Source organism: Copidosoma floridanum, unplaced genomic scaffold (assembly GCF_036245765.1).
Source record: "Copidosoma floridanum isolate Cflo_tuat_1 unplaced genomic scaffold, Cflo_Japanese_pri ptg000013l, whole genome shotgun sequence".
In the NCBI taxonomy this organism is placed as follows: domain Eukaryota; kingdom Metazoa; phylum Arthropoda; class Insecta; order Hymenoptera; family Encyrtidae; genus Copidosoma; species Copidosoma floridanum.
Window position 1 is genome coordinate 32,602,727 of NW_028321890.1, and position 12,071 is coordinate 32,614,797.

Consider the following 12,071-nt stretch of genomic DNA (forward strand, 5'->3'; position numbering starts at 1 on the left):
GGCTCGATAACCAAGTTCTTATCGTTTCACGGGATAAAAAGGCTTATTTGCGCTCGGGTTTATGCGTTTCGTTTTACAATTCACGCACACATTCATACGTATATACCTGCGTACGCGAGTATACACGTACACGTGTACGCGCATATGGCATCATCGGCGCAATTGGACATCGAGTATCGTTTCTGCACGTAACGCGTATACGTATATTTTTAGTTTTTTTTTTTTTTTTTTTCGACGCTGTCGATTCTCAGATTGAGGAAAAAAAAAGGTAGTAATTATGTATTCAGGTGGGGACGACAAAGTGCTACTCAATTTGCCGTTTGCGCAATTCACACTTGGCTCCGTAATTTATTGTTGTGCTTGAGAAACAGCATGTATTATAAAATATACACATTGGCTCAATTGTTCGATCCGTGGGCTAAAAAAATGATTATTAGAGCAGCTACACTCGAATTCAATTGTACGTCTTTTAGAAAAATCGAAACGACTTTGCGTGTACCAATGTTTATCTATATAGTGACGCCGAATATATCAATTTTCAATAAAAACTGCATTTTCATTTTTAAACGAGTAAAAATTACGTGTATCCCGTAGGGGGAGACCATATCACCCGCGACGTATCTATCACTCGGCAACAAGTGGAATAAACAATAATATATTTCGTTGGAAAAACTGAACATCAAACACCCCGAGCCGATGAGTGCATCGTTAAAATACACTTGAATATATGTATAAAGCAAAAACCCATCGAGGGATCCATAGAGTGGCTGCAGAGTCTCCGCGTACGAGAACTGGACTGGACGACGATGATGCTATCATTGCTAAATTTGCGCTCACTCATCTGGATCTCTCTCTCTCTCTCGCGAAGGTCGCGCCGAAGAGCTGCGGGAGAAAATTATACGCGGAGTGTACATATATATACATTTATAAATGGTTACAAGCGATTTCCCTCCAAAAGCAAAGTGCAAATCTCTGAGCTAATTTATATACATATACATGCGTCCCTCAATTTACACTCGAGGAAAAAGTGAGAGGAGGAAAACAAAACGTGGACTCTGCTTTGAAAATAAAGCGTGATATACTTATTCCGTTGGACTTTAACTGGAAGATCGGGCGATGGATTCTTTTTTTTTTCTTCTTTTTTCGTGATTCCAAACATATTAGTAAAATATATAGGTAACACTTGTCACCAACGAACACTATATAGTAAGTATATGGGCGAAGAATTTAATCAAATGATCGGGATGAGCTATATATACTGTCGGAAGGGAAAAGAGGTCAATTTCAAGACAGGCGTGTTGATGAACTCGCTCTCACGCTATACTTACATCCGACAAAACAAACTAAAATAGAGTACTTGGTAAGAGCCGAAGAATGACCGGTCAACAAAAGTGTATAGGTATAAGTGTATGTACCGATCGCCTGTCTGACAGATCGGAGATCGAGAACAGCTAAACATCAGGTATGTATACGTATCTGTTTCACCCAACGGATAAAAAAACTAAAAAAATCAAGTAAGAGATGGGATTATGGATATACGATACACGGATTCTTTCGGTGACGTCGCGCATACATAAGTATATACGTGCCGCGGGGGCAAGTGTCATCGCTAAAATTACACTCGTGTGTATACGCTATGGCCCGCACGGCGATGGCCGATCCTATAATACAAGCTCCGCGCACCCACGCGTTCTTTATATATTTTTCCGTTTTTTTTTTTGTTTTTTTTTTCTCGCTGCTGGCGCACACGCGGAAATTGCCGGTAGGCATATATACACCGCGCTCACGCACGCACGAAAGACTTATTACACTCAACAGCGAGTATGTTTTGTAAGTAAATGTATAGGTACAGCTTGCTGTGCGTGTTTATCTTGAATTTGAGCTGGATCGCTGTTTCAAGCTTACATACTTGTAGACTCAAAGTGCAACTGTGATCTAATGGTTTTTCTCTCGATCGAATGTCTTTACATATATATAGCTTCGGTTTTTGGGTCTTAATCGCTTTTCTTGGATACATTAGTTCGATTAATGGATTTTTAACAACTTAATTTGCGATGGAGAAAAAAAAAATTAAACCACTAAAAAAACATGTTTTCGAGGAAAAAAAAAAAATAACATCAGAATCGAGCAGTTGATAACGGATACAACGATAGGTCATTATCGCGTTTTATTGTACGGGAGTGGACGTATCGACGTTTAAATCATCGATAAAGAGGAATTTTGTCTCCGATGCGATAACGTCACAGCGTGTCTAAGTAATATCATACACGATACCCCGACATATATTTGTGCCACTCCCATCGAAAATGTCACAAGAGTACATGAAACTTCTCTCCTCTCTCTCGATGAAAAACTCATTTTGCGGCTCCTCATAAATAAATTAACGCACGTATAAAGTACGTACCAGCTGTACCAACACCTAATCTCTCGCGGCACGTTTCGACGCGATGTATTTATATTTCCGGTCCTTGAGCTGCAAGTACACACAAAATATGCTTTTTCTTTATTTTTTATTCGAGCGATTGGCACAAATGGATTTTTAATGAAACACCCAAAGTTTTAATTATACGAGCGATGCTAAAAAACGACATGATGATCACTTACTTGGTTCAACAAACCTTTCGACAACTACTATATTAGTTTATTGGCGAGTTGTAGCTGTAATGGTATATACATATATACTTGTTATAGAGATGAGTTGACCAAACTTTTTGGTTCATAAAAAACTCGAGAATTTTTAGCGAGAGAACGTTGTAAACATACTACATAAATTCAATCAAAACACTGTCCAAGTCCACGGAGACCCTCAAACAATGTGCGCCTCGCATCGCAAGTATCGCGCAACTTCAAAACATAATTACATTCCCCTCTTGGCGCGATAGTACATTAATTATACTTACCGAGAGCACATGCCTGTACGTATAAATATATACTTGCAACATATAACACGCTCGTGTGTAAATATAGTGATGGTCAATATCGACAGCCGCACGCGGCGTAAATAAATCGCAATTGCGCCGATTTCTCCCTCCCCCAGCAACTCCGTGCACTGAAATCTCTCCCTCCGCAGTACGGTAACACACGGAGAGAGATACACGCGCACATGACATGTGGAAGATTACGCGAGCTTCTTTCCGCGCGTAAACTTATTACGCGATGGAGTTGAATTGAAACTCCAGCGACACGCGCGCGGCTGCTGCGTACCGATTTTTCGATCGATCGCGTGGAAGAAAGAAAAAAAAAAAAAGAAAAGCATAATAATTAATCCAAGGTCCGCGTTGACAACGGGACGAACCGTTTGTCCCATAAGCGGGGAAAATTGAAAGTCACCGGAGGATCAGCTGTTCGCGTAATGGTTGGCCGTTCACCTTGCTCCCGATATATATTGCGAGCTATATAGCGTTACTATACATGTATAGGGTATATACTAGTTATAATCACCACCTCGGGGCTTGTTTGATCACCACATGTGTATATACGTTGTACAACGTATAGTTACGTGTACCTTTGCGTCGCACGTGACGCCTGAGCTTATCTAACTTTATTTAGCGATTTATATGCCTCTTTCTACTTTACGTAATTAAAGAATAATGACACTTGTGCGACTTTTCTTATAAAAAAAAAAAAAGTCCGTAATTCTGATGCTGCGTAAATGGGTACGGACTGTATAAACACGTACAGATGAGAGAGCGTGTTTTGTCACTCGAGAAGGCAAAAAAACGGGAGAAAGAGAAATTAAGAGGAATGCCTTGTAAGTATGAGGTGCTTATAAAGAATTCCATAAAAAAAACTTTGCTCCAGAGTCTCCAAAAAAGTTTTTTTTAGATTCACCCGTGGGACGGAGATGTTGTTTTTCTTATTACTTTTTTCTTGAATCTTTAAACTTTATATACAACACTTATTTGACGATATAAAAACTTAAGGCTTAAATATTATCTAGCTGCATTGTTTGCGAGAGTGTAAATTACGCAAAACTCCAAAGAAAGTGCTTTCAATGAAATTTTAATACAGAAAACAAATAAGATTTGACGTGTCACGTCTCCAAATTTGAAATATAAGACAACCAATTTAGAAGTTTACAAGTCTATAATACAAACTTCGAATTTACCTATACTCAGGGCTATAAAGAATCGATGGCTATTAAGAAAACATTCTGAGGTGTAAATTATGAATACGCCTGTAAGTATTATACGTTTTTAGATTTATTTTTTTGGATCTTTGCTCAATAGCTGTATTCAATAATCAAGGTCTGGCAGATTTGAGGCTGGAGTCAACTGGATTTGAAGTTTATCTTGTATATTTGAATTAGTAGTCCAAACTGTGCTGAATTTTTATTTTATGTCACCGGGGCTTGCTACTTCACAGTGCGAGATAATCTTGAAAAAAAAAGTCTATTCGTAAAAATTCTGTAAAGTTTTGAAGTGGCTGACTCTTTCTTTGGTTCCAACAAGGGGAGTGCCAAGCTTGTGTCTAAAAAAGGAGAAAAAAAATCTGTACTACAAATTGAGGCTAGTTATATACATATGTTACTGATAAAATTTTATTTTACTGATAAATCAACTTATAATCAAACATTTTTTGTGAAGTTCCTCTTTTAAGTATAATAAGTTGTAGCTTGTAACTTATTTTCTCTTTTCAGCAGAGTTACTGCTCTTTCTGTTCTCCTTTTGTCCTTAAGAAAGCACTCCTTATTTTTCTCCTTTTTTAGACACAAGCTTGGCACTCCCCTTGATGGAACCAAAGAAAGATTCAGCCACTTCAAAACTTTACAGAATTTTTACGAATAGATTTTTTTTTTATTCATTCTTTTCTCGAAAACAAAACAATAACCACGCAATTTTTCCATTTTTAGCATGGATTTTTATTCAACGAACTTATTTTATGGAACGTCACAAAAGAGCAAAATCAATAGAAGGAGTAAAAAAAAGTATAATAGTAACATGGATCTGTATCCCATAAATCCTCTTTGCTCCCCTCTAATTTCCCCAAAATAAACTCCATGGAAGGGTCGCTACATCACACATATGTGATGTTCGAGCGGTTGGCGCTTATTTTGTTTTTTTCTCCTCAAACTCCTTCTCCCAGAGATACACTTTTTGTATGCCTCTTTTCTCCAGCACACGAGCTTCGTCTATACTCTATTTCGTTCAACTTGTGTGTATGACACGGGTGAGCCCCAAGAAGGTCGTAAAGACGAAGTGAAAAAGTGAAACAAATAAAGTAAAACCGACGTGAACAGATGGATATAGAGAACACGTCGCACCAAATGCAAGGAAGAAAAAAAAAAAAAAAAAGAAACAAAGAGAGTGGTAAGTGTCAAAAAGTGGTGAGGAAAAAATGAGATAATTGGCGATACTCTTGAATCTTATTTAATTAAAAAAATTATTAATTGCCTCGACATAATGCACTCTGAGTATTCGTATTGGTGTACAAGATTTACGAGACAGAGTTTTCGAATCGTTACTCTTCGATTATAGCTACAAGAAATAATTGGCCTAAATTTACGTGCGAAACAACAGCCAAATGGAATAAGCTTTTTGTCCGCAAGTGAATGAAAACCAGCACTTTTATTTCTTAATATTTTTTTATTATTATTTTTTTTTTCTACAGCGACAGAAACAACGTAAAATCAAAACGAGGAAGGAAGAGCGTGTAGCATAGTATGGATGTAAATGCAAGCAAGTGGCTGCATTTTATTTGCCGATCTATAAATAAACACCCGCACTCTCGGTCTAATCTGCCCGCTACTCAATTATTATGCTCTTGCTTGTACCACGTAAATTCGCGTCGTCGCAGAGAGACAAAGGGGCAGTAAGTATCGCGGCTTGCGAAACGCGGACTCTCCAAGTTAGCCGCCAATATTCACGAGAGGGGGAGTTTTTTGCTCATTACTTGGGTGCTTTACTGCAGCTCCCATAGAAATGGAAAACCCTCGGTACGTGTATATCAACGGAAGGAGAGAAAACAAAGGCGACATTGGAAAAAATATTTCACCGCGCGATTGTTTTGTAAGTCTGTTTACTATTTTTCCTCGGTACGATAAAGTCAGAGCGCTGATTTTGAAGGAAAGTCGCTTGGGTAAGTACAAAGGTATAGGCTTTTTGCTTACGTGTGCATGTTAATGACTTAACAGTACAATAAGGACAATCTCCAATGTCGTGCCGATGAATTTTCGTGCTCGACATAAATACGTATTTTCTAATGGTCTATATATGCATACGTATATAATATAAATATAGCGTATATTATGTGAAAAATATGCGCGCCAGCCAAAAAATTGGAAACCGGGAAGCCAGGCTGCAAGCGCGACTTTATTAATTTCATCTTGCACAGTATTGCGCAACGAGAAAAATAATAACGCTGGATACGGCTCTTTCGGATGAACAGAAAAAGAAAAGAGTCGCTCCGAAACACGTAAACAGCTGCCGAGCTTCCGTGCGCTCTCGAACTTGAAAATTAAATCGGTCAACACTCGGTCGCGGTTCTTCTTTCACTATTATATATTTACAATCACCAACGATTGGCTCAAGTAATACACAATTTTTTTTTTTATCATATACTTATTGGACTAATTAGATTGCACGAGTAATTTGGACTCGGTAAGTCGCGACTTCTATTTTCAATGATTGAATCATTGGACTTACAGGGAATCTGTTAGTAGGTACGAGGAAATGTTACCTCAATCGAGCGTCGCCAAATTATTCTTTAGAATTTATTTAGCTTGTCGAAATTAATACTAGAAATGATGTTAAGCAGAAGCGAATGTTGCTATTACTGATCGTGACAAAAATTTGGGGTATCATTTTACTATGACGGGAGAGGACGATTGGCTGAATCCGTATGTATTAAAAAACTGACACACGTATACACACACACTTTTTTTTTTTCAATTACCTGCTGAATGAGCAGTTCCTGTGCGAGAACGCTCGCAATGTCGATCGAGTCCAGAGTAGTGGTGGCCATTTTTTTATTAGTATCGTATTATTATTTCGATTTCGTATACGAAAAACAAATCGCTTATCGGTTTATCTTTCGTGTCGTTCGATTGAGTCAAGAAGAGGAATTAACTTGTTCGTTGTACATACAGTACATATACCTTTTTTTTTTTTATTGTTCGCGCGGATTTTCCCGAAATTTCGAACAGTAAAACAAAAAAAGAAGGGTTAGTCGTGCGGGAATTGCAAAAAAATAGTTCACGAATTCAGGGATTGGCAAATTAGTTTCGTCAACAGGAGCGAAAAGGTATGTACGTATGTATCCTTGCTCGTAATAAAAATTTTATAGGTAGGATATATAAAAATCGTAGTCGTCGTTGTTAATTCTTTCGTTTGTGATTATAATAATAATAATAATTATAAAACGCAGTCGTAGTCGGCGCCTAGGCGTCGTCGTCGTCGTCGTCTCGCGTGGCGTCCCCTTTAGACGCCTCCTCTCAACTGGCACGATCCGCGGCAGCGGAGAATCGCGTCGCGACGCCTACTCCTCTTTTCCCTGTCTTCGGCGTACATAGGAGATACTCACCCTCTTCCACGCGCCCGTATACCGAAATAACCGAGACGCGCGAATTTTCGCCAAGAGAGAGCGCCATCACCTACAACGCAGCAAAGCCTCGCTGCTCCGGTATACGAGAAACAACATTTTCATTGTTCCGTTCACGTGCTCTCATGCGTACGACTGTACTATTCTCAATGCACCCCTTTTTTTCCCCACTCCCCGGGAGATGATTAACGACCTGCCGGTTTTCTTTTCTTTCCATATATATATATATATATATAGAAAAATCGATAGCCAAAAAGCTGCAAAAAGCAAGTTTCCATCATCGAAAGCCCCACGGATGCAAGCTCGCCAACCATTGTCAAAGTTCACCGAGGCCCACCATATGACGGCCCTGACCTCCGTTCTACGTACCTGTACGGCAATGTGTACATGGCGACGCAAGTGGAATTCACAGAGCCCGGAAACTGCGTCGGGGGAAACGAGGCCGTAAGTTTGCGGTAATAAATATAAAAACTACATCGTTCGTCCGTTTCTCGAGCGACTAATCTCCCGACGACTGCGTGCCAAACTATATCGGGGACCGACGGCGAAATGTTCTAGTTTATGGACGAACAACTCCCTCGAGTGGTCCACCATATCCGGTAGTCGGGAAGAACAACGCAGAAACGCACGAGGACAATCGATAGCCAACCATAGCGCGTCAATGCCGAAACAGATAATATACGCGCATTTCCGCTTCTCCATGCATACACACACACACACACACACACACACACACACACACACACACACACACACTAAGTAATTCGGTCTCTGTAACGTTATGACTTTGGCATTAAGAGAAAAGGGCTTTGTGCACGTGTATATAAATATACAGGTACTATATATCATACAATAAAAGTTGTAAGGGGCTGTGTAATAATAATCCGCAGAGGTTGTCTTCGGTTCGAGCTATATACAAATATGTACTAATGGACGGGTCTGTTGACGCGCTGTAGGGTACACATTTATATAGAAAGTCACAATTCATGTTATAGGGCCCACCACCACCGCTGTGCGACAATATTACCTATATTATACTTAAGTATATAGCATTGGTAATTGTTTAATCTGCTCGAGTGATCGCGCAGACAAACGTGCGTATGATACACACAGGCCACGGCCGACTCGAGAAAAGCCAAGCGAGTGCATATTGTGCGCATTTGTACCTGTCACCCCTGCTGTAGGTGTACCTACTTTGAAAAAAGGTATCCTCCCATTTTTCCAAAACTTCATTTATCTTTTTGACCCGACGACAAGGCTTAAAATCCCTCTGCGTGCAGGTACCTACTTACGTGTGATTTTCTTATCGAGACACGCTCTTTCGTCGAGCCTTCGCTCGACTTGGCATGTAAATAAATAGGTATTGTATAGGTATATATACATATAAAACTCGAGATTCCTCACAACACGGGCAACAATAATCTGCTCAGGCTTTTTAGGACGCACCAGAGATTTTCGGTTTTATGGCTCCTCTTTGTATATTGTATATGCGTGCGGGCGCGTCGTCGTGTTACACACGTGTCTCGTGTTTATAAATATATATGTAGGTACCTATACTTGTAATATATTTAGAGGTGGACCCTCGCCGAGGAGCTCAAATGGAGAACAAGTAGGGAATTGTGGACGCGAGTGAGTTATGCGTCCCTCTTGTGTGTATATATATATATGTACAAATAATTATACGGTCGGCGGGTCCGAGTGTAGGGGGTATATACCCATGTATTGTGTATGTACAAAATCCTCTGTATCCCGTGGTAAGTATCGAGGACAAAAGAAGGATGAAGGAGTTTATAATTTTACGGCTTTCCTGTCCTCTCCTGCCAAGTCTCCTCTCGACCAAACGCGTTTCTGTGCGCTCGAATATGTGTGCGCTGGGACGGAAAACTCAAGTGTACGGGTGGTACTTGCGCACGAAACGAACGAACCCTGTTTTGCATCTTATGCAGTTTTATCAAACGTAAAGCACAAAATGTATTGCGATTGATCGCTACTTACGACTCCTGGCCATGATATATTTCGGAATCGATGAGAGCAATGATTGACGACACACCTGCCTATTTTACGCGCTTGGAAACGCCTCTCCGAATTTTATATACATGTATACACTTTGCGAAGCATAACTTGGATGTACGCCAGAACATGTGTATATATATATATATATATATATATATATATATATATATATATATTCCCGTGACGGCGAGTGAACAATATTACGTGCACGCCCGAGTATCCGGCCCATTTGCCGTCTTCTTCGACAATCCTCGAAAGCGCTAAGTACACGTTGTAATAACCTCCCGTGTTTGCTCGTTGAACGGGTGTGTGATACAGGAAACGCAAACGTCGTGCAAATACCACGTTTGGATTGTATAATTATTGCGCCGAGGCTCGATGATGAATTAAGTGGCTTTGGCATAATAGTATCGAAGGAAATCGAGACATTTGCCTATACGTGTTGCGTTGAAAGTTACAAAACTGATATACAACCCTTTGGCAATGTACCTACACATTGTACAATAATCGACTTTCACCCCTTTTTTTTTTTTTTTTTTTTTTTTATTACACTGGGGTGCGCTTTGTTTAATAGATTATGGTGCACATAGATTTTCGAGTAAACGAGAATGCACTGATTTTATGAAAGCTAAATATGTGTAGAGACCGCGTCGAAAAAAAAAAAAAAAAAAAAAAAAATGTTTTGAAACTGTCCAGCCGGCGTACATCATCGAGCCGATGATAACTCCTTCCGAGTGCAGATACGTGCGTATCGCTCCGTCCATACATCATGCGCTTATTCTCTTACTCTTTTTCTTTCCAACTCTCGATGCTTGAATGTCTCGAAACGCGTGTAATTTTATCGAGCGCACTCGACATTTCCTGGATGCGACGAATCGAAAGTGGAGAAATTTTTATGCCCAAACGAGGCCAAATTTTGAAGGAAAAAAAAAAACGTGTCACCTTTTCCTTATCTGGATCGTGGAGGTGCGAGATATTCGATTACAAGCTCAGAGCGCGTGCGCACCTTTTTTTTCAACACCACCACGACCGCATCGAGGAATTCCCAAACATCAAACACGCTCGTCTCTTGGAGGCACAACTGGAGTACCTATACCGTACGTGCTTTGGAAAACGCTATTCCTCGAGGGTTGGAAATGAAAATATTGCACCATTCGCCTTCGGCGATTGATTAACTCGAGAATGTCGCTTGTAAACATTGACCATTGCGGTGTTAAACAAAATTCATACTCGCACGCGCGTCGAAACGGTGCACAGTCTTCCAATATCCATCACCGGCAGAGAGAACCAGATAAATCATCTTTGGGGTTTTCGTGTACAACAATGCACCCCATTGAAATCAAGAGGGTATGGGGCTCGAGGTGGAGGTGAAGTTCATTTCCCCCGCAACGCGTCTGCCGATCCTATCGCCGAAGAACAGCTTATAACTCCTCCGACACCGAAAAAAAAAGGTAGGTATATTTATGTTTTTTTGTTCGCTCGCCTCCCTTGCGCTCGTTTGATCCCCCCCCTGTCTGAAAAGAAAGGAAAAAAAAAAGGATCCCCGTTGACAAAGGAGCCACTCCACGATATACACGCGACGCATCCTTCACGAATACACATATTATAATTCGAGCGATGACCTTAACCGCCTACGACTGGAAACCGCGTGCCAAAGGCGGGCATGTGTGTATATATATGTTTACCGACGGATGCGCCCGAACAAAGAGTCAAGGGGCGTCACGTGATCGGTTAGCGATTAATTTTTCTTTTCTCTCGTTGCCGGTGAATTAATAACCGGTTGATCCCGAGAACTCGCGTAGGGAAAGAATTTCCGTCCCGCTGAAATATTCGATTTAGAGAGGTAATGTGCTCGGGTTTCGAGGCGAAAGAAAATTGTTTCTCTTAAAATCACGTATACTCGGCGCGGCGGAAGGAAAAAAAAAGCACACGAGATTCCGAGTTGCTGAAACGTTTTTCTTCCACAAAAAACTAACGGTAGTATTGAAAAAAATTATTCAAAAAAATTCGCTGCACGGAAAAATCTACGTTGGAGTTCAATTGCGCAACAACAGCATACGTATCTCGCACGTACATGATAATCGCTCGGCTAAAATAAAAGGGGACAAAACCCAGAGACAAGAGAGGGAAGGAGCATCGGTGAAATGCGCAAAATAAAAACCAGGTCGGAATCAGCGGAGCGATGAGATAAAAAAAAAAAAACAAAAAAAAAAAATAGCGAGCGCGCGACCAGCATTACACATGTAGCGTGTATATATATTCTGTAGCAGCGACACGCTCGGTCAGTCAAGGTTGCGCGCCGCTCTTCTCCTCTCGTGCCGATAAGCAATCCCGGCTTTTCGTTTATTTTTTATTTTTTATTTTTTTTTTATTTTTCCAACGCAAATCGAGAGAAAATAAAACCTGTACCTACGTCACGTGTGCAATTATTAGCACACTTTAGCCTGTGGCGATCCTCGAGGAGCAGCTTCCACTATATAATATCATGGGGCACTATCTCCGCGTGCGGGCGCTCCGAG

General features: G+C 40.5%; 1 protein-coding gene across 4 annotated transcripts in view; it reads right to left on the reverse strand.

The window, feature by feature from the left end:
* Positions 1–12,071, reverse strand: part of kay (transcription factor kayak) — a 53,762-nt gene that overhangs the window by 4,775 nt on the left and 36,916 nt on the right. Inside the window, exon 1 of one of the 4 annotated variants that reach the window (XM_014350472.2) lies at positions 6,895–7,421. The exons of the other annotated variants lie outside the window; for them this stretch is intronic. Within the exon in view, the coding sequence (XP_014205958.2) occupies positions 6,895–6,963 (69 nt within the window). The 5' untranslated portion in view covers positions 6,964–7,421. Of the gene's footprint in view, positions 1–6,894; positions 7,422–12,071 lie in introns of those variants that run through there. 4 annotated transcript variants of the gene reach the window in all.